The sequence below is a fragment of the Rhincodon typus genome, chromosome 1, assembly GCF_021869965.1.
Source record: "Rhincodon typus isolate 14 chromosome 1, sRhiTyp1.1, whole genome shotgun sequence".
In the NCBI taxonomy this organism is placed as follows: Eukaryota; Metazoa; Chordata; class Chondrichthyes; order Orectolobiformes; family Rhincodontidae; genus Rhincodon; species Rhincodon typus.
The window spans coordinates 79489969-79514649 of NC_063332.1; the positions used below are offsets into that span (position 1 = coordinate 79489969).

Here is a 24681-nt window from a genome sequence, read left to right on the forward strand (position 1 = left end):
TGGGGAGAGGTGCAGGGTGGTGGTGGTGGTAGAAGGTAGTGGTCAAATGCTGGCAAATGGGATTAGATCAGTTTCCAATATCTGGTCGATTTGGACAAGTTGGATCGAAGGGTCTGTTTCCATGCTGTGTAACTGAATGATTCTATGTTAACCAATTTATTGGAGTAATATACGTTGTGGATAATTGGAAGCCTGTAGACATACTGCACGTGAATGTCCAGAAGGCATTTGATAAGGTGTCATAAAAAAGGCTATCACAGAAAATAAAAGCTCTTGGTATAGATTGTAACAGATTAGCATGGATAGAGGCTAGTTAGCTAGCTGAAAACGAAGAGTACATATAAATGGGACTACATCTGATTGGCAGCAAAAGATGACTGGAGTCTTATGCAAATCTCTGCTCGGCTCTCAACCTGTACAATTTAGATCAATAACTTATGAGGGAATTGAGGTGTGGTGACTAAATTTGCAGACGACAAAAAGATGAGTAGGAAACTTTGCTGTGAAGACAACATAAGGAGGTTGTAGACAGGTAAGGATGGATTGAGTGGGTGAGCAAACATATGGCTGAAGCAGGGTAAATTCAGAAAATTGAAATTGTTTACTTTGACAGGAAAAATAAAACAAAGCAGAGCGTTGCTTAAATGGGGAATGGCTGTGAAATGTTGAGCTGCAGTGAAGTTTAGGTGTTCCCATTCAAGTGTTACGAAAACATAGTATGCATGTGCAGCACATAGTCAGGAATGCCAATGGGATGCTAACTTTTATTAAAAGCACAGTTGAACATAAGAATAAAAAAATGTTATACTATAAAAGCCGTATTATTGAGTCCATGCCTTGAATACTGTGGCCTTGATCTCCGTATTAAGGTAGTATATATATGGATTGGGGATACTTTTTAGACAAGGCTTAAAAGATAGATAACTGGTTGTCTTTTGAGGTTAGGTAGGAATAGCTGGGTTTGTTCCCACTGGAGTTAAGAAAATGACGGGTAACTTGATTGAAGTTTATAAGATATAGAATGGTTTTGATAAGATGCATGTGGAAAGGAAGTTCCCGCTTGGGGCGATTTCAGCATTAGGGGGAACTGTTTTGTAATTAGGAGTGCCTTTTTGGGATAAAAATGGTGATGCTTTTTCTTTGAGGTTTTAGCAGATTTTGAACTCTATGCTTCAGATGTCTGTGGAAGAGAGGTCATTAAATATTTTTAAGGCAGAAGTAGATTGATTCTCTTGCCTAATAAGAATTTAAGGTTAATGGGGTTGATGAGATTGTGGAGTTCAAAGCACACATAGATTAGCTATGATCTTACTGAATGACAGAGCAGTTTTGAGGGGCCAAATGGTCTATTTTTGCTCCTATTTTATATGTTTGGCAGGGCTACACTGTGATCTGTGCCTTCTGTGGGTGAAGCTCTCTTCTGGAATGGAGGATTATAGACTTAATCCTTATAACTAGACCTGCAATTAATAAGGAGATATTTTTAAAATCTTGATTGGTTAAGGCTAAATTCCCTACCATTAAGTCTTTACTGACTTAATTCATAATCATGCACATATTCCCAATACTAAATATTTACAGATAAGCAAAATATTTGGTTATTGTGACTAACAATTGCAGAATTAGCAGTACACATAGTAGGAATTATCACAAAAGCTGTAGTTCATTTATTGCTGGCCTTTATTCCCAAAAGATATATCTCACCAGGTTTGTGAATCCCTTAACAACCTGTCTCTGCTTCAGGTTGGTTTCTCCATCCAGATTGGAGGTTTCAATGTGGCAGATCCCATCAACATCAGTGGAATACAGCAGCACCATATCTGCAGGGATGATCTCGTTGCAAGACAATCGAATGAAATCCCCTACGTGAACTTCTTTCCACCATTTAACAAGGTACTTTTTTTTGTGTCTAGAATGAAAAACATCACATCTCACCAACAAAGCAGGTCTGCAGAGATCTGAATTACAATTACCAATTTCACTTACGATCCACTACATATATCAGCATGAATCATGTTTTAATAGCACCAGAAAATGATGCATAGAGTCATACAGCACAGAAATAACCTTCCGTCCAACCAGTCCATGCCGAACATAATCCCAAACCAAACTAGCCCCACCTGGCTGCTCCTAGCCCATATCTCTCCAAACCTTTCCTATTCACCTACTTATGTCTTTTAAAAATTGTAATCATACCCACATCCAACACTTCCTCAGGAAGTTCATTCCAAACACAAATCACCCTCTGTGTAAAATATTTCCCTCCAATGTCTTTTTTAAATCTCTCTCCTCTCACCTTAAAAATGTGTCCCCTAGCCTTGAAATTCCTAATCCCAGGAAAAAGACAACTACCATTAACTCGATCTATACCCCTCATTATTTTATAAACTTCTATCACTTCGCCTGTCAACCTCAAACGCTCCAGTGAAGAAAGTCCTAGCATATCCAGCCTGTCTTTATAACTCAAACCTTCCATACCGGGAAACATCCTGGTAAATCTCTGCTTAACCCTCTTCAGCTTAATAATATCCTTCCTATAAGTGGGCAACCAGAACTGGACACAGTATTCCAGAGGAGGCCTCACCAATGTCCTGTACAACCTCAACATGACTTCCCAACTCCTATACTCAAAGGACTGAGCAATGAAGGCAAGCGTGCCAGACACTTTTTTAACTGCCCTGTCCATGTGTGACGTAAACTTCAAAGAATTATGTACCTGCACGCCTTGGTCCGTCTGTTCTACATCATTCCATTTGAAACAAAGAAGTGAATCACTCTTCAAATAGCACAAGTTGACAATGAGTGATCATTCTTCTCTGAAGAAGAGATTTAGAAGAATGGCTCCAGGGATGAAAACTTCAGTTATTAGAATAGATTGGAGACATTGGTACCCATCTCCACAAACAGAGCAAGGCTAAGAGGAGATCTGATAAATGCTTTCGAAAAGGAGATTGGATAGAGTAGACAGGGAGAACTTGTTCTGCATGTAAAGGTTCATAAACAAGACAGCATGTACTTAAAGTGACTTCAAAAAGAAGCAAATGTGAGAAAAAAAGCATTTTGGCTTTCAGAAGAAAATCGGAAATTGAAAATTGAAAATTGAAAATTGAAACATTTGGAGAACTGGGACAAAGTAGAATAGTAGGATTTGTGGTGGTTCAGGCCTGGAATGCATTATCTGCAAGTACGGAGGATGTATGTTCAACTTAGGCATTCAAGAGAACACTGGTTGATTAATTAAAACAGAAACAATGTGCAAGGTTATCGGGAAAAGGCAGAACAATGGCATGGAGTCATGATGTTGATTTAGACAGCCAGTGCAGACGTGATGAGGTCAAGTAGCCTCCTTTCTGTGATAGAATGGTGACAGCACTGAAGGTAACAATTAGGTCCGTAGTGCCCATGTGAATCAGTTGAAGTGCAACTCGGCAAATCCCACTCATCCACTTTCTGTCTAGTTTTACAATTTTCAATTTCCAATTTTCTTTTGAATGCCACAAATGAATTTGTGTCCACCATACTCTCGGGCAGTGTACTCCAAATCCCAACCACTTGCTGTGTGAAAAGGCTTTTCCTCATGTCCTTGTTGATTATTTTGCCTTACACTTTACAATACTGTCCGCTGGTTCTTGATCTATCTGCCAATGGGAATAATTTCCCTTTATCTTTCATGATTTTCAACACTTCTATCAAATCTCCCCTCAACCATTTTGCCTCAAGGGAGGCTATACTTTCTCACCCTTTCTAACACCTCCAGTTATGATCCCAGCTGACTGTGTGAGTCAGACCTCAAAATGAAACCTGTTTTGATAGATCACAAGTTTTATTTTATAATTTGATTACTATGGTTTCAGGTTACAGAACATATTCACGCTAGTTCGCCAAAGTTCTTTTAGCAAAAGAACATAACTTTCTTCTTTTCTTTTCCGTAACCAAGAAAATTTAGAAACATCTGTACATAAAAAGTAAGTACATGTAAAGTAATATTCTACCTGATTTGCCCCAGTAATGCTCTTCACAGTAATTCAACCCCAATGAGGTAAACATCGGATTTCAACTTGACAATTGCTTACTCTACCTTCCAGTTCTGACAGCTTTGCCTTCTTGTCAATTCTAAATATCTAAACTGCCACAAACTAAACTGCTCTTCTGCTGGTATGAAACTGTTCTTCTCAACAGAAATGGGATTGTGGCTCAGGGCAGTCCTTCTTTATGCCATAAATATTCAACTTTGTAAACATTTCAACAAATAAACCCAGGTAGTTTATCAAGTCACTTAGTACCTAGTGGCCTTCATAGAATTGAAAACTGAATTTTATTTTTCTTCCATTTTCAGATCAAAATTCTCAAATAATAACAACATACTGCAAACCAACATCATACAAGTGGGCACAATACTCCAGTTCTGACCAGAGCAATATTCTGTAAATATTCATCCTAACTGATATAAAACTAAACTGAATCCTAAGCTCAAGCCAGAAACAGAGAATTTTATCAGAGTCAAGGAAGGCAATTCTAGTCTGTTGAAAGAAGAGATAAAAGGAAATGGTTTGCTGACAAAGATTGGCAGGACTGGGATGAAGCCGTAAATATTTATTTTAAAAACTATACAAAGTTGCCAACCTGCTCATTTATTTGGTGATCAAAAAGATTCTGGTCTTCATTTCTGACACCGTAAAATGTCCATATGTTTGTATTTTTTGCTATACACCTCTTGCACAATAAATTGCAAACATTCTCTATTGCACGGTGCACTGTGTTAGAACAAAGAAAGTTTCAGCACAGAAACAGGCCCTTTGGCCCTCCAAGCCTGCACTGACACGCTGCCCATCTTAACTAAAACCCCCTTACCCTTCTGGGGACCATATCCCTCTATTCCCATCTTATTCATGTATTTGTCAAGATGCCCTTTTGAAAGTCACTGTCGTATCTGCTTCCACTACGACCCCATCAGCAAGTTCCAGGCACCCACCACCCTCTGTAAAAAAAACTTGCCTCGTACATTACCATTAAACCTTGCCCTGCACACCTTAAACCTATGTCCCCTAGTAACTGACTCTTCCACCCTGGGAAAAAGCTTCAGACTGTCCACTCTGTCCATGCCCTTCATAATCTTGTAGACCTCGATCAGGTCGCCCCTGAACCTCTGTTGTTCCAGTGAGAACAACCCAAGTTTCTCCAAACTATCCTCACAGCTAATGCCCTCCATACCAGGCAACATCCTGGTAAATCTTTTCTGTACCCTCTCCAAAGCCAGCACATCCTTCTGGTAGTGTGGCAACCGGAATTGAACACAACATTCCAAATGCGGCCTAAGTAAGGTTCTATAAAGCTGCAACATTACCTGCCAATTTTTAAACTCAATGCCCTGGCCGATGAAGGCAAGCATGCCATATGCCTTGTTGACAACTTTCTCCACCTGCGTTGCCACTTTCAGTGACCTTTGTACCTGTACACCCAGATCTCTCTGCCTATCAGTACTCTTAAGGGTTCTGCCATTTACTGTATATCTTCCATCTGGATTAGACCTTCCAAAATACACTGCCTCACATTTTTCCGGATTAAACTCTATCTGCCATCTCTCTGCCCAAGTCACCAACCGATCTATATCCTGCTGTATCCTTTGACGGTCCTCATCGCTATCCGCAATTCCACCAACCTTTGTGTCATCAGCAAACTTACCAATCAGACCAGTTACATTTTCCTCCAAAGCATTTATATATATTACAAACAGCAAACGTCCCAACACTGATCCTTAAGGAACGCCACTAGTCACAGCCCTCCATTCAGAAACGCACCCTTCCACTGCTACCCTCTGTCTTCTATGACTGAGCCAGTTTTTTATCCATCTTGCAAGCTCACCTCTGCCTGCAGTGAAGATATCTACTAGTGGTACCAACTACTATAAATAGATTTAATAGTGATATAAGGCATGATATCTCACAGGTTGCAGCTATATTTCACACATAAAAAATAAATGCATTTCTTCAAGGGATTGCATGCAGAAAGATGCATGAAAGATTTAGCTACACACATACATACACTGGTAAAATAAACAATTTGCTATCAAATCCAGAATAGTAACCTTAACAATTTTGAAAATACTGGAATGCAAATGATGAACACTGAAAAAACAAAGTTCCCTTTTGCAAACGATATTTTGTCACTAATAATCCTTTCCCTGTGCTGTATATCATATCTCATACTTTCTACATTGTATGTATTCCCCACAGTTGTGTAATTCACACGCATTACAAAGAACTGATCCAAGTCCAAGTTGTTATCTCTAAAGCTGCATTTGGACACTGCGTCCCCATAAGGTCCTTGGATCAATGCTGTGATCAGAAGTAGTAGGCTCCTGACTTTTGCCAGACATTTACTCAGGCAGCTCACCAGAGTCCTCAAGACGTCCTCAAAGGTTTCCTATGGGTTCACCAGATGTGATATGCACAAAATAAAACTAAAATGAAGTGAAGATACAAAGGAGCTGTTTGCAATACAGTGATAGGCAGGCCACGGTTCAAAGACTTGAAGACAAAGATTTGAAGACATATTTTTGCACAATACCTACTAACATACATCTTCACTATGGACATTCAATCCCTGTACACCTGTATCCCCCATGCAGATGGCCTAAAAGCCCTCCGCTTCTTCCTCTCCCGCAGGCCCAACCGGTCCTCCTCCACTGACACCCTCATCTGCTTAACCGAACTCATCCTTACCCTTAACAACTTCTCCTTTAAATCCTCCCACTTCCTACAGATGAAGGGGGTGGCCATGGGCACCGGCATGGGCCCAAGCTATGCCTGCCTCTTCATAGGATACATGGAACAGTCCCTTTTCCGCTGTTACACTGACACTATCCCCCACCTCTTCCTCCGCTACATCGAGGACTGTATCGGCGCTGCCTTGTGTTCACACGAGGAGCTTGAACAGTTCATTAACTTTACTAACAATTTTCACCCCAACCTCAAATTCACCTGGACCTTCTCAAATACCTCTCTCTCCTTCCTGGACCTCTTTGTCTCCATCTCTGGTGACCGTCTCGAAACTGACGGCTATTTCAAGCCCACCAACTCCCACAGCTACCTGGACTACACTTCCTCTCACCCATCTTCCTGCAAGAATGCGATCGCCTACTCCCAATTCCTCCACCTCCACCACGTCTGCTCCCAAGATGGGGCATTCCACTCGCAAACATCCCAGATGTCCTCCTATTTCAAGGACCATAACTTCCCCCTTGGGTAATTAAAAATGTCCTCAAACATTTCTTTTGCATTTCCTGAACTTCTGCCCTCACATTCCCTCCTCCCAACAAAAATAAAGACAGAACCCCCTTGTCCTCGCATATCACCCCACCAACCTTTGTATCCAGCGTAACATTCTCCGCCACCTACAATCCGACTCCATAATCAAAGATATATTTCCCTCCCCGCCCCATCTGCCTTTTGTAGGGACCACTCTCTCCGCGACTCCCTCGTCTGCTCCACACTCCCCACTAACCCCACCACACCCAGCACCTTTCCCTGCAACTGCAGGTAGTGCTACACCTGCCCCTACACCTCTCCCCTCACCTCTATTCAAGGCATAAAAACAAACTTTTCATGTCAGACAGGGTTTCACTTGCACATCCGTCGACTTGGTCTAATGCATCCTCTTATTGGTGAGACCAAGCGTAGACTCGGAGACCATTTCATGGAGCATCTGCACTCTGTACGCGACATACGACAACACCTTCCAGTGACCAACCATTTTAACAACCCCTCCAACTCCCTGGGTGACATGTTCATCCTGGGCCTCCTTCAGTGTCACAATGACACCACCCGCAAACAGGAGGAGCAACACCTCATATTCCGCCTCAGGAGCCTACAGTCCGATGGCCTAAAAATGGAATTTACCAGTTTTAAAATCTCCTACTCCCAGACCCATACCATGACCAACGCTCCTTCTCATCCCCCTCTCCTTGACCTGACACAACCTGTCCATCTTCTCTCCGCCTATCTGCCCAACTCATCCCACTGACCAATCCCCACCAGTCCCTATCTGCATTTACCTATTACCATTCAATCTATTTTCCCCAGCCCCACCCTCCTCTCTATTTATTTCCCAGCTCCCTTCCCCCTCCCCATTTCTGAAGAAGGATCCTGACCTGAAACATAAACTTTCCTGCTCCTCTGATACTGCCTGGCCTGCTGTGTTCCTCCAGCTCCATACTGTCTTGTCTCTGACTCCAGTATCTGCAGTTCTTGCTATCTCACTTACTAAATTGTAATATTTTAAACATAGATGCAAGAAGTGAGAGACAGAGATGTTGATATACAAATATTTGAAGGTGTCTAGGCAGTTTAAAAGTATATGGGATCCTGTCTTGAAATGCCATCAAACTGAAACATCAACTTTGTTTCTCTCTCCACAGACACTGTCTGATTGCTGAGTATTTCCAGCACTTTCTGTATTTATTCTATGGTTAACGTAAGTTTGGCCTGAGATGAAGGATTTAAATTTTGAGCATCATATGTTAAGAGGGCCTTGGACACTTTGCAGAGCATACAGAACAGAACTATCGAACAATTTCAGAGATGGATCATAGTTATGTAAATAAACTGAAAAATTATATTTCTTCCTTAAAGCAGAGATGGCGAGGAGGAGATTTGGTGGAGGATCAAGAAGAGTTTAGATTGAATAAATGAAGAGAAATTGATCCCAATGGGTGAAGGATCGATGATCAGAGAACATATAATTATGGTGATTGACAAGATGTGAAAAATCATACAGAAGCATCGAGTGGATGGTATTTGAGATGTATCACCTTAAAGAATGGATTCAAATTCAATAGAATTTTTCAAATGGGAATCAGATAAATATTTGAAGGAAAGATATTGCAGGAAAATAGTGAACAAGTACAGGAGTGGGGCTAACTGGATAGCTCTTTGAATGAACCAGCTCAGACTCAATGAGTAAAACTACTTTATGCATAAAAATGATTGATTTTCGCATTAGCATGAGCACAGAAACGTGGACATTGACAGGGATTGCTGGACCAGCATTTATTGCCCATCCCTAATTGCCCAGAGGGCAGTTAAGAGTCAACCACAGTGCTGTGGGTCTGGAGTCACATGTAGGCCAGGCCAGGTAAGGATGGCAGATTTCCTTCCCTAAAAGATGTTAGTGAACCAGATGGGTTTTTTCTCACAATCGGCAATGGTTTCATGGTCATCATTAGATTCTTAATTCCAAATTATTATTGAATTCAAATTCCACCATCTGCCACAGCAGGTTTCGAACCCATTACCCCAGAACATTACCTGGGTCTCTGGATTAATAGTCTAGCGATAATACCAATAGGCCATCGCCAGGCAGGGGTTTGGGAAGCAGGAGATAATATTAGATGGCAAAACCAAAAAGCACAAGATACTGAAAGAGATAGATTGTACTGGAGTAGAGATTAGTGGATTAATATTTGAGTAAGGGACAAAGTACTAAAGTTTAAGTCAGAGTCACCATGCAGGTATGTGAATGCAGAGTATCATAAATAAGATTGGTGAGTTATAGGCACAGATTGCTATTGAATATATGATGTTGTTGCTATAACAGAGACCTGACTAAAGGAAGGACAAGACTAGGAATTAAACATTCCTGGATATAATATGATCAGGTAAGACTAAAAAGGGAAATAGAACAGGGGTGCCAGTATTGATTAAGGGGGAATTGGAGATATGAGAAAGCAGATGTCCTAGGGGATTCAAGGACAGAATCAATTTGGCAAAAGCTAAGAAACAAAAAGAAACAATTATATTGCTTATTGTAGACTAGAGGCCACAATAAATGGGGAAGGACACAGAGAATCAAGTTTGGAAGGAAATACAGGACGTTACAAAAACGAGAGAGTATCTTATAGTGGTCGACTTTATCTCAATATAGATTGTAATAATAGCAGTAGCGTAAACGGAGGGGAGAGGGGACTACTAGAGTGCATTTAGAGACTTTTCTACAGCAGTGTGTTTCTAGTCCAATGGGAAAGGAAGCACTGGTAAGGCCTGATTCCTGGAAAGTAGTGGGCCAAGTAGATCTATGTTAGCAGGAAAACATTTAGGGAATAGAAATTAATTAATCTGATTTTCCATTTGTGCCGCAAATCAGAACAGATTCCATTTTTGATAACTCATGTCTGACGTTCTAAAATGCAATTAAGGTCTAGCTGTTTAACAATTAAAACACTTGGTTACAGATTGCATGTAGATTTTGTTTTGGAAAGAGTGCCATGTGAGTCATGGACTTAAAGAAATGAACATACCAGAGAATTGGTCCGAGGGCAGGATACAAAATTCCTGAAATAATACACCATTTGACCATTACCAAGCTCTGTAAATGTAATAAACAAAATAAATAGAAATAGACAGGAAAGAACTTTTGATCAATGATAGGGGCAAAGATTTAAGGTAAGGGGCAGGAGGTTTAGATGGGATGTGAGGAAAAGGTTTTTCGCTCAGTATACTGGAATCTGTAACTTTTTGCCTGTCAGGGTGGTAGAGGGAGTAGCCCACATAACATTTAAGAAGTATTTAGATGTAGGCTTGTCATGCGAAGGCACACAAGGTTGTGGGTCAAGAAAATGGGATTAGAATAGTTAGATGGCTGTCTTTGACATGCACAGACTCAATGGGCTGAAGGGCCTTTTTCTGTGCTGTAGACATTTATGACTCTAAAACTTGGTTCTGTACTTGCACAAAAGACTTGTAAATTTTTATCAGTACAAAACAAGATACCAGCTGCAACTCAAAAAAAATCTACAGTCATTTAAAGTTCTCTGGAAACAGCATTCATTTTGATGAAGACATTCAAACTTGGGTATTACTGAATGATTGGTAATGTTTTACTTCAGTGTTACAAAGGTTCATTATTTGGACAATTTCATATTTCATTAAGAATAATTAAGATCATACAAAAGCAACACAAAGAGTTTCAAATAAATATTATTGCTAAAGTTACTAAACATGGAGAAGCACCCAACTACTAGTGTCAAAGTTCACAACTAGTGTCAAAGGGTGTAATACGAAGGTATATAAAGATTAGAAATCTCACATTCAATCTCTGTTCTCTGCTGACATAGTTGGTCCCAGCGAAAACGACATAACTTAGGTGTTACTAGGAGCATAAAGTCAGTCTTTATGTAATAACTGATCTTTCTTTGCACATGAGGAGTTAAACCAAAAGTAGCTTATTGGTGAAGTAGGGTCACAGGCTGGAGACTAATTTAACAAGTTAATTTAATTTTTAGTTTAGAGTGAAAAATTTAATAATTTTTAATATTCAAATTAACAATTTTCTGGCCCATATTTATAGTGGAAAGTTACTACATAAACTTCTTGTACAATAATTACATGACACCATCGATTTCATTGCCAGTCTTCTTTCTCGCTTCTAAGCCCCTACTCTAATAAATTACTCTTTTATGTACTCTTCCAAAGATCTGTGCTTCAGTGTCTCTCCTTTTCCTCCCTTTCTATCTCTCTTTATGGTCTATACGTGAACATATGAATTAGAAGCAGGACTATGCCAATCAGCCTCTCTGTTCTGCTTCGCCATTGAAAAGGATCATGGCTGATCTGATCATGACCTAAACTCCTCTACTCTCTGCATCCCTAGTAAGATCTCTCCTATTTATTTAAAAGATTCTGCTTTTGAAAATATTAAGTTAGAGTGAAGAAACAAATTATATGTCTTCTCCTTTACCTTTCCAAGTAAGAAATGGAACTTTGGAATTGGACATGTCATCAACCAGCGTTAAGTATTTCTAACGGACAACAAAATGAAGTGGGGACAATTTGCTGGCTTCAAAACTCGACGTTTTCCGAAAGGGATCATTTTCATGAAAAAGACCTTCAGCACCTTTTTCTTCCCACTTTGGTCAGCTTAATTTTCTAAATACATAGAACACTGGTACAGAACATAGAACAGTACAGCACAGTACAGGCCCCCTGGCCCACGATATTGTGCCGAACTTTTACCCTAACCTAAGGTCTATCTATCCTCCACCCCTACCTTATACTATCATCCATATGCCTATCTAATAGCTGCTTAAATGCCCCTAATGAAGCCAACTCCACTACGCTCTCCTGCAATGCATTCCACGCCCCTACCACTCTGAGTAAAGAATCTTCTTCTGACATCTCTCCTATATCTACCTCCACTCACTTTAAAACTATGCCCTCTCATAATAGCTACCTCCACCATAGGAAAAAGTCTCTGGCTGTCTACTCTATCTATACCTCTGATCATTTTGTACACCTCTATCAAGCCACCTCTCATCCTTCGTCGTTCTAAAGAGAAACGCCCTAGCTCTCTCAACCTTTCCTCGTAAGACCGTCCCTCCATTCCAGGCAACATCCTGGTAAATCTCCTCTGCACCTTTTCCAACACTTCCACATCTTTCCTGTAATGAGGTGACCAGAAGTGGACACAATACTCCAGATGTAGCCGAACCAGGCTTTTGTTTGGCTGGAGCATAGCTTCACAGCTCTTGAACTCAATCCCTCTATTAATGACAGCTAACACACCATACGCCTTCTAAACAACTCTATCCACCTGGGTGGCAGGTTTCACGGAACTGTGGACAAGAACCCCAAGATCCCTCTGCTCCTCCACACTGTCAAGAATCTTTCCGTTAACCCTGTATTCTGCTTTCAAGTTTGTCCTTCCAAAATGAATCACCTCACACTTTTCAGGGTTAAACTCCATCTGCCACTTCTCAGCCCAGCTCTGTATCCTATCAACGGCCCTTTGTAACCTAGAACAGCCCTCCGCACTATCCACAACTCGACCCACCTTTGTATCGTCCGCAAACTTACTAATCCACCCTTCCACTCCTTCATTCAAATCATTTACAAAAATCACAAGTAGAAGAGGACCCAGAACAGATCATTGTGGTACACCACTCGTAACTGAGCATCATGTTGAATATTTTCCAGCCACTACCACCCTTTGTCTTCTAAGGGTCAGCCAATTCTGAATCCAATCTGCCAGATTTCCCCCTATCCCATGCCTCCTTACTTTCTGCGTGTGCCTACAATGGGGAACCTTATCAAACGCCTTACTTAAATCCATGTAAACCACATCCACTGCTCTACCTTCATCCACGTGTTTGGTCATCTCTTCAAAGAATTCAATAAGGTTTGTGAGGCATGATCTACCCCTCACAAATCCATGCTGACTATCACAAATCAAACTGTGCCTATCCAATGGTATGTATTTGGTACAAGTATTTCTCCTCTTACACAGGCTCTTTAAAACATATTTGCTATTTGTTTAGAGGTACTGAAAAGTGCCCTTGTGCTTTTAGTATTATTTGAGCAAAAGCTATTAAGCAGAGACCTGGGGAAAAGTATCAAAGCAACTGATTAGAAAGTACTGAGGAAATTGGTACCCACCAAAAGTTATTGTATTATCTATCTTCAGCACATGGAAGCACAGGCCTAGGCAAAAGTAGCAAGTCTAAATCCATGCTCTTCAGAAATATTGAAATCCTCAAGCAGAAACTTTAATTAAAGCATTAAAAATCACAAAAGTTAATTAAATGGATAAATTTCATGTAATTGTGAAATATGCAATTTATTAATATTTAATTCATAATCTGGACACTACAACAGCAGAAGAATGCATGTATTTTTATACACAAAATTAGGAGTGGGCCCTTTGAGCCTGTTCCACCATTCAATGAGATCATGGCTGAGCTGATAATTCCAAATTCCAACTACCACTGATAATATTTCACATCATTTTATTCATTCATGGATATAAATGCCACTGGCTGGGCCAGCATTTACTGATCATCCCCAATTGCTCTTACCAAGCAGTTTGCTCATCCATTTAGGCAGTTAAGAGTTAGCAACATTGCTGTGGGTCTGGAACACTTTCCACACCCACCTTGTCAAGATCCCTCTGGATTTTATATGTCTCAAATAAGCCATCTCTCACTATTCTATATCCCAATGAACAAGGCCTGCCAAGCCTTCCTTCAAAGGCAATGCACTCATTCCAGGTTTTAGTCTAGTATACCTCCTCTGAACTGCTTCTTATGCTTTTATGCCATTCCTTAAATAAGGAGACTAATACTGTGCAGAGAAGTCTCATCAATGCCCTGTTACACTCAATTTGTGTACTCAATTTCCCTTGCAATAAACAGTAACACTCAATTAGCTTTTCTACATATTTTCTGCACCTGTGTTGTAGTGGCCTACGAGTAAAATTGACAAGATGGCCGCCTGGGGCTTTTTAGCTGACACACGGTGGCCAGGAGGGGTTGGCAGCTACATATAGCAGATGTTCATAACCAGACTTATGGTCTTCAGCAGAATTACTGGATAAGATAATGAAAGGTCCTGTGGGGATTATAAAAGTGTCCTGGTGAGAAGAAACATTAGGGAATTTGCTCGGGTTTCGGTAAACAGACTGTTCTAAACATATACGCCTTCTAATAAGGGTCATTTTTGAAAGGCCTAGTTTGGCCACAGTACCAGGTTTGTGGTTTAGTAAAAAAGTAGAAGAAATGCCTGATCCTATAGTATTCTGAACTTCTTAGGTAATTGTAAATTAGAAATGCAAACAACAAATTAGTGTGAAAGGGTTAGTTGAATTCCTTGAGCAATTGTTTGTAGTTGGTAAAAGTGGCCCATTGCATCATTAGGGAAGATAAAGTAATAAATGGTGTAAACATGACCTCTAAAAGACCACTAGCACAGAACGGGGGAAAAGGAAGGTTGTAAAAGAGATCTCAGGACTGGGAAGAGATAAACAATTGAAGCTTAGGTGTAGATGTAGATAATTTGAACAAATTCTTACATACAAAGATCAAGGGAAGAGTGACAGATACAGATTACAAAATACAGAGTGAAGATGTGGCTATGTCCCCTAGTTATTTGTGGAATCTAACAAGTTTCATTTAATGACTTGGTAAAGTTGTAAAGTGGTTGAGTTTCACCCAAATTAGTGGAATTCGAATACATGCTTTCTATTAAAAGAAAATCTGTGATGGAAAGTGTTTAGAGGCAGTATACGATTCATTCGAGAACTAAACTCTGGTTTAAAACTCATTTATAACACGAGAGTAGCAGGGGATTGTTACTGCAAGTCAGACGGACCGTTTGCTTGATCTCCCAAGGTCGAGTGAAACAGAAGCTGCCCCTAATTTATTAGCCTTGTTAAAGAACTACACCTATATAACTTTATATTGGAAAAGTGATTACAAATTTCATAATAATTGGTAAAAATTAATATCCTTTCTAATCTTCTGTAATAATGTTAGCAGGGAATATAAATTGCCTTACAAAATTTGGAACAATCCCCTGCTACTCTCATTTGGACAGACTTAGTGATAAGCAAGTATTTAGGTTATTGGCAATTTATGTGATGTAGCTAGCAAATGTCTCGGAAGGAGTATGACTGTAAATTGCAATGTAAGATCTCAAAGACAGATAATGGAGTTATCTGGTAAATATCATACGATTATGGGAGGACCTAAGATTTGTCCATAGAATTGACTATCATTGATCATGTGTTTACAAGATTGGATGTATAGATTAGGGAGAGGTGGCTAAAAATGGCATCTATGTTTACATGTAATTATTGTAACATGAAAAGGTATAAAAATGTTGTATTCAGTTGGGGAACCCAGACTGTCACTGACCTCTCCTCCGATCTAAGCAGTATTTAAGAGGGCAACTGTGTCCCACATGAAAGACAGATTCAGAATGGTCTTTTGGCTCTCCCATATGCTGTGCTTAAAGAACTCTGAATAAAGGTCCAGAATTGGAAAAGTCAACCGATTTCACTTCCAATTTCCACCCTATCCTCACCCCTATTCTGAGGGAGGGTCACTCAAACTGAAACGTTAACTCTGATTTCTCTCCACAAATGCTGCCAGACCTGCTAAGTTTTTCCAGTAATTTCTGTTTTTGCTTCTGAATAACAGCATCCGTGGTTCTTTCCGTTTTTATTCACCTAGTCTATCTTCGACTCCTCCCTTCCCTTCCTTGACATCTGTTTCCATTTCTGGGGATAGGCTGGCCACCAGTATCCACTATAAACCCACTGATTCTCACAGTTAGAGATAGTAAGAACTGCCGATGCTGGAGAACACACAGTGGAGTTGGAGGAACACAGCAGGCCAGGCAGCATCAGAAGAGCTGGAAAGTTGACGTTGCGGGTCGGGACCCTTCTTCAGAAATGGGGGATGGGAATGGGAGCTCTGAAATAAAGAGAGAGAGGAAGGGTGGGGCTGGGGAAGGTAGGTGGGATGGTGATAGGTGAGTGCAGGTAGGCAGTGGTGGAGATTGGTTAGTGAGGTGGGAGGAGCGGATAGGCGGGAGAGAAGACAGACAGCTCGAGTCAGGTCAAGAAGGCGGGGATGAGACAGAGGGTTGGTCATGCGATGAGGCGATTTTGAAACTGGTAAAGTCCACATTGAGACCATTGGGTTACCTTGATTACAAAAAAAAAAATGATCTGAAGAGGGGTCAGTCGACCCGATGCATTAACTCTGATTTCCCTCCTTAGATGCTGCCAGACCTGTTGAGCTTTTCCAACGATTTCTGTTTCAGTTTCTGAATAAAGGACGCTTGTCCTGAACGCAGAACTCCAGACTCCTCTTTGATATTTCTCCCTACAACAACCTGTATACGAACATTTTGTAAATCATGGGCTAGGACACCAAGATCATTCTTCATCTCAGAACTTTGCAACATGTTACCCTTTAGGTAACGTGTTTCATCTTTATTCTTCCTGAAAAATGGACAGTTTCACATTTTCCCATATTATTCTTCAGATCTTTGCCCAAGATTAATTTGCAGAGATCAGAGGATGATTTAGTCACATTATAAAAATAAACCAATGGTGTGGTCTGCTTGAAAAGAAAAAAAACCTATTACTACACAATCTACAGGAGCAATAGATAATGTAGGCACATACAAGGGGCTGAAATTAGCTGTGAGTGGCAAATGTTATTCAATAACTTGCACTTGCCCCGGAGTTTCAGTGGGATTTTGAGTGACAAGATGCTGTCATCCAATTATCTAATAAATTGAGCACCCTCTTATATAGCATTTGAGACCTGTGTAAACTGGACAAGCAAGTGGGTTTCTCCTTATCCACATCAGTTTGAAAGTTGTTAATAAGCAGTTCAGTTTGAATTAGGAAGTGAGAGTTAGAATAGTGCATTCAATGTCCTATAAAGGTACAGAGAGTGAAATAAAGAAAGACTGAATTGTGAGATAAGACAATCAGAGAGAACAAATTAAAAATTGTTTTCAAAGCTCCAACAATACTTAAAAGCTGATTGAGACAACAAAAATTAATTTTCAGTGGCAGAGATGTTGTTTGTCAATAATTAAGACTTATTAAAAGGATATCTAAGATCGGAATGGCTAAGCTACAAATTGTTTTTGGAGACGTTTTTCTACACCTATGAGTTAAGCACATGAATTTTACAACATTGAATATATTTAAATTACAAGTCGGGTTACAAGGTGCTGCTTTTTTATACCTAGGTGTTGCACCTCCAGCCGCAACTTCCATATTTTCACGGTCACCAGACGTTGGGTCCAATTTGGATAGGTAATAGTAGAAGTTGATAATCTGTGGGATAACTTGTTATTTTTCCATCAAAATCCAATGAAAGGCCTGTCTATATCATGGCCTAGATTTTCACATCTCAGATAGTACAAGACCAATCATTTCCTGGAAGAAGAACTGGGAACATGCAGAAATATCAATGCATTGTCTACATTGTAACTGTATAGGAAGTTAAAACTTTCCATGGAAATCTGCCTGGCATCTAGATTATTCTGAAAAAGTCTCCAATTTAGAGTTCAAATTGGAAACATTAAAGTGTTCTGGCTCATGTACCTGAGTAATTAGCCAGGGGAAATTGAAACCAACTGTAAATCGTGGTTAATCATAAACCTGATCCAAACCATGTTTAGTAACCCCTTCAAATCCACTCCACTGTAGACAAAACTCAACCTAAACCTGACTTCATCATCCCACTCCAGCTTTGGACTGGACCCAATCCTCACCAAGCCCACACTGAACCCGATACTCCAGGCTCCGCAAAGTTCTGGACCCAATCCCTTCATAACCCAATTTAAGCTGAACCACCAGCCCCTCCTGAGTACTCTAAGCACCCACCTAATTACCTACTCTAGGCACTCACCCACTTACTCACCACCCCATCCACCTGTTCCCCTTCATTGACTTGGCAGTGCACAACCCATTTGATACTCTACTCCCTCAGGTACTTGGCACAGCATCTCTCATTCATCTGCTACTCCAATCACCTCATACTCCCAACCCTTCTAACCCTGGATCTCCACCAAAGGTAAGTGTGCATTTTTTTTGTCTGATCAGGGTCGAAAGATCTTGGCCAATAAATTCAACCTATTATAGATGATCTATTATGTATTTTTAAAAAAAAAACTACCATTTGGCCATGGCACTAGATGATGTCTATTGGCTGTTGGTTTGTACCACAAAGACAACCTTCAGGAGAGACGTGAAATATATACAGCTGAAAATCTGACAGGAATTGTTGCGACTGAAGGGTTTGATACAAGTTCCTTATAGAAATACAAACATATTAATTAGGAGTAGGCCATTTAGTCCGTCTAGAATACTCCACCATTCAACAAGAAAATGCCTGACCTGATTGGGGCCTCAGCTTCACATTTTCACCCAGTGGCGATACTTTAATCAATACTCTTTTAGTCATGCAGATTACAAAAGTCAGTTAGCGTTGGCTGGTATGCACTTAGGGTAAACTAAAACTGAATTTTTTATATTAAGCATACAGGAGGGAAAGCATCCGGGCAGACAATACAATTTCTTTTAGACACTAAAGTCAACTGGAAATGGTGCATTGAAATTTTTTTTAAAAATAGCATTTACATGACCTCTGAATGCAGTAAAGCACCTAATAACTATTGGATTACATGTGAATAGCAACTATTGCAACGTAGGTAACCGTGGCAGTTAATCTATGTAAGGTTTTATAACAAATGTTTAAGCAAGATTTCTTAAAGTTATCCGAAATAAGAACAAAAACTAAATTGAAATGTTTCCCTTCATTCACGAAATTTGGTTTAAAAGATTAAGCTTTGTCTTAGCCATTCTGTCGGGTAACTTTCAACCACGTTTCTGTCTTGAGATATTCCATGTGAGAAGTTAACCCCATGTTGTCCTTCTTTGCTGTGACTCAAACTCGAAGTTAACTTGAGAAGCTGGTTGCAACTGAAACAATTCCAAGCCTGTGTTGCTTCCAAATACAGAACTGCTCGCACAATTAAAAGGAGATGGTAGTAACGCCCAGTGACAGCTTCAACCAGAAATTGCAAAATACAAAATATTGATTTATTTTGATAATGAACCTGTGACAAATAAATACAACACCTTTTTTTCAGAACATTTCTCCACAATACTCCAGATCCTAAGCCACAAGCTGGTAAATGAATAGTTAAGCAACTACATTTTTCTTAGTAAGATTGCTATTCACATGATGTATCTGGTTCTTTCACGAAACAACTTAATTAACAAAAGAACTTTCATTTCTATTGCTCTTTAACATAGTAAAATCCCATTATCAAATAAAATCTGACGATCCATAAGATCTGTTATGAAAGGACAGCGCTCGACTGCTTAAGCAAAGATTTCTAGGGCTTAGGACCAGTAATTTGAATGCACAGTCACGAATAGTGGAATGATTGAAATCGACAACGTGCAAGAGATTAGAACAGAAGAAGTGCTGAGATTTTGGCTCAAAAGAACAAAGTTTACAATTATATGTCATACAACACATCTTCAGGCTAACCAAAATGCCTTATAACACTGAATTATATTTTTCAGCACAGAAAAGATGTAATGCCAAATATGCACACAGGAAGGTCTCACAAACAGGCCAGCCTTTCATCTTCCAACTCTATAAACTCGAGGTCATCCAAAACTGTGTTGCCCTTAGCCTAATTTGCACGAAAGCACTTCTCTCAATGGCCATGTCCATGTTGACTTACATTGGTATTTACTTAGAGTCATACAGCACGGAAACAGACCCTTTAGCTCTACTCATCAATGCTGACCAGACTTCCCAATCTGACCTAGTCCCACTTGCCAGCATCTGGTCTATGTCCCTCTAAATCTTTCCTATTCATATACCCATCCAGATGCGTTTTGATCAGTAGATTCTCAAAAAAAGTCTGGAATTAAGAATCAACTGATCACCATGAAATCATTGCCGATTGTCGGAAAAATCCATCTGGTTAACTAATGTCCTTCAGGGGAGGAAATCTGCCACCCTCACCTGGTCTGGCCTACATGCGACTTCAGACCCACAGCAATGTGGTTGACTCTCAGCTGCCCTCTGAAATGGCCTATCAAACCACTCAGATGTACCAATCGCTACAAAGACTCAAAGAAATGAAACTGGATGAATCACCTGGCATCGACCTAGGCACCGGAGAAGACAACAGCAGAAACAGCCCTGTCAACCGTGCAAAGTCCTCCTCATTAACATCTGGGGGTTAGTGCCAAAATTGGGAGAGCTGTCTCACAGACTAGTCAAGCTACAGCCTGACAGTCACACACTCAGAATCATACCTTATAGACAATGTCCCAGACACCACAACCACCATCCCTGGATATGTCCTGTCTCACCGGCACGACAGACCCAGCAGAGGGGGCGGCACAGCGATATGCTGTCGGGGGGGTGTTGCTCTATGAGTCCTCAACATTGACTCCGGACCTCATGAAGTCTCATGGCTTCAAGTTAAACATGGGCAAGGAAACCTCCTGCTAATTACCACATATCGTCCTCCCTCAGCTGATGAATCAGTACTCCTCAATGTTGAACAACACTTAGAGGAAGCACTGAGGGTGGCAAGGGCAGAAAATGTGCTGTGGGTGAGGGATTTCAATGTCCAATGTCCACCACCAAAAGTGGCTCGGCAGCAGTTCTGCTGATCGAGCTGGTCAGGTCCTGAAGGCCATAGCTGCTAGACTGGGTCTGCAGCAGGTGGCGAGGGAACCAACAAGAGGGAAAAACACACTTGACCTCATCCTTACTAATCTGCTAGCTGCAGTTGCATCTGTCCATGACAGTATCGGTAAGAGTGACCATTGCACAGTCCTTGTGGAGACGAAGTCCGCCTTCACATTGAGAACAACCTATATCGTTTTGTGTGGCACCAAAACCGTGCTAAATGGACAGAGTTCACACAGATCTAGGAACTCAAGACTGCGCAGCCATGAGGCGCTGTGGGCCATCAACTGCAACAGAATTGTACTCCAGCGCAATCTGTAACCTCATGGCCCAGCATATCCCCCACTCAACCATTACCATCGAGCCAAGGGATCAATTCTGGTTCAATGAAGAGTGCATGAGGGCATGCCAGGAGCAGCACCAGGCATACCTGAAGATGAGGTATCAACCTGGTGAAGCCACCAACAGGACTACTTGCACGCCAAACAGTGAAAGCAGCAAGTGATAGAAAGGGCTAAGTAATCCCACAACCAATGGATCAGATCTAAGCTCTGCAGTCCTGCCACATCCAGTCATGAATGGTAGTGGACAATTAAACAACTCACTGGAGGGGGAGACTCTACAAATATCCCCATCCTCAATGAATCCCCCACTATCAACATCCTGGGGGTTACCATTGACCAGAACTCAACTGGACTCACCACATTAACAGAGTGGCTACGAGAGCAGGCAGAAGCTAGGAATACTGTGGCGAGTAACTCACCTCCTGACTCCTCAAAGCCTGTCCACCATCTACAAGGCACAAGTCAGGAGTGTGATGGAATACTCCCACTTGCTTGGTTGAGTGCAGCCCCAACAATGCTCAAGGAGCTTGGCACCATCCCAGAAAAAGCAGCCCGCTTGATTGGCACTACATCCACAAGCATCCACTCCCTCCACCACCGACGCTCAGTAGCAGCAGTGTGTACTATTCACAAGATACACTGCAGAAATTCACCAAAGATCCTCAGACAGAACCTTCCAAACCCACAACCACTTTGATCATGAAGGACAAGGGCAAGAGACAGAAGGGAACCCCACCACCTCGAAGTTCCCCTCCAAGTCACTCACCATCCTGACTTGGAAATCTATCGCCGTTCCTTCACTGTCGCAGGATCAAAATCCTGAAGTTTCCTCCCTAACAGCATTGTGGGTCAACCCACTGCAGGAAGACTGCAGCAGTTCAAGAAGGCAGCTCACCACCACCTTCTCAAGGGCAACTAGAGATGGGCAAGAAATGCTGGCCAGCCAGCAATGCCCACATTCCACAAAATGAAAATAGAGAAAAAAATGTTTAACTGTACCCACTTCTACCAGCTCATTCCATAAGCATACCACCTTCTGCATGGAAAAAGTTACCCCTCAGGACCTATTAAACCTTTCCCCTCTCACCTTAAACTTTTGCCCTCTAGTTTTGAACTTCCCTACTCTCAGAAAAATGACCTTGTCTATTGCCCCTATCCATGCCCCTCATGATTTTCTAAACCTATATGAGGTCACGCCTCAGCCTCCGAAGTAGGAAAAAAGCCCCAGCCTATTCAACCTCTCTCTATAACTCAAACCCTTCAGACCTGCCAAAATCCTTGTAAATCATTTCCGCACTCTCTCAAATTTAACAACACCTTTCTACAGAACAGTGACCAGAATTATATGCAGTATTCTAAAAGTGGCCTAAGCAATGTCCAGTACAGCAGCAACATGACATCCCAACTCCTATACTCAATGTTCTGATTAATGAAGGTAAGCGTGCCATACACCCGCTTCACCACCTTTGTTTACCTGCGACTTTACTTTCAAGGAACTATGCACCTGCAGCCCTACGTCTCTATGCTCTGCAACATTCCCCAGGGCTCTACCATTATCTGAATAGGCCCTGCCCTGGTTTGCCTTACCAAAATTCAACACCTCACACTTGTCTAAATTAAACTCCATCTGCCCACCCCTCGACCCATTGGCCGATCTGATCAAGGTTCTATTGTACTCTTAGAGAACATCCTTCACTGTCCTCTAGACCATCTATTTTGGTGTCATCTGCAAACTTACTAACCGTACCTCCTATATTAACATCCAAATCATTTATATAAATGAAAAGCAGTGGACCCAACACCGATCCCTATGGTGCATTGCTGGTCACCGGACTTCAGTCCGAAAAGCACCACCCCTTGTCTCCTACCTTCAATTTTGTATCTAATTGGCTAGCTCCCTCTAGATCACGTGATCTACCCTTGCTAACCAGTCTACCCATGTGGAACCATGATGAATGCTTTGCTGAAGTCCATCTTCTTTGTTACCTCTTCAAAAAATGTAATCAAGTTAGTGAGACATGATTTCCTATGCACAAAGCCATATTGGCTATCTCCAATCAGTCCTTGCATTTCCAAACACATTCAAACGTCCTTCAGACTCCCCTCCAACAACGTAACCCTTAAATAAAGCTCACCGGTCTACAGTTCCCTGGCTTTTCCTTCGCACCTTTCTTAAACAATGGCAACACATTAGCCAAGCTCCAGTCTTCCAGCACCTCATCCATGGCTGCCAATGATACAAATATCTCAGTAAAGAGCCTAGCAATCTCTTCCCTAGCTTCCCACAAAGTTCTAAGAAATACCTGATCAAGTCCGGGGATTTATCAACCTTTTTGCATTTTAAGACGTCGAGTATCTCCTCTTCTATAATATGAACTCTTTTTCACGACATCACTATTTATTTCCCAAGTTCCCCAGCTTCCATATCCTTCTCCACAGTAAATACTGACTCCAAATATTAGTTTATTATCTCATCCATCTCCTGTCGTTCCACACATAGATGGTAAGTTGATCTTTAAGGGGCCTTATTCTCTCCCTAGTTACTCTTTTGCCCTTAATGTACTTATAGAATCCCTTTGGATTCTCCTTAACTCTAAATCGGACAATTTTATTCTCATTTCCAAAACTCTCCACTGTGTCTTCATCTCTCCCATCTTTGCAGCCCATCTTTCTTACAAGCCCACTACCTTCCAAGATAATCTGCACTTCTCAAGTTCCAGTCTCAGACGTGACCATCGTTTTAATTGTTTCACCATTGGCAGCTGGGGCTTCGATTGCCCTGGTCCTAGGTTTCCCTAATTCCCTCCCTGCTTCCTTACCTCTCATTTCTCTCAATATTCTCCTTCAAATCTACCTCTTTTACAAAGCTTTTGGTTATTTCTCCTAATTTGTCAATTAGTTCTGTCACAGTGGTCAAGTATGTTCGATAACACGTTTGTGAAGTGTCTTGAGAAGTTCTACAAGCTTACGGTTGTTGTTGCTGTTTTCTCTCTGTATTTATACCATCAATGCCTAAAACCTGATCAAACCTTAAAGATAACACATGGTCCCATCTGCCTTCTCAAGCTGATGTAAAAGATTTTGAAGAATAGGGAGGCGCGTACGGTGTCCTGCCCACTATTTATTTCAGTCAACATCACAAAAATATGTTATCCAGTCATTACAAATTTTGATTTATGGGAACTTGTGTATCGCTTAGCTATTGTATTTCCAACACTGCTATAGGAACCACACTTCAAAGAGTACCAGGGTGTAGACCTGGATGAACACAGCAGGCCAAGCAGCATCATTGGAGCAGGAAGGCTGACGTTTCGGGCC

General features: G+C 41.1%; 1 protein-coding gene across 1 annotated transcript in view; it reads right to left on the reverse strand.

Moving 5' to 3' along the window:
* Window positions 1–24681, reverse strand: part of LOC109929396 (phospholipid-transporting ATPase VD) — a 144420-nt gene that overhangs the window by 86524 nt on the left and 33215 nt on the right. Inside the window, exon 4 of the mRNA XM_048600041.1 lies at window positions 1705–1909. Coding sequence (XP_048455998.1) covers window positions 1705–1909 — 205 coding nt within the window. The remainder of the gene's footprint in view (window positions 1–1704; window positions 1910–24681) is intronic.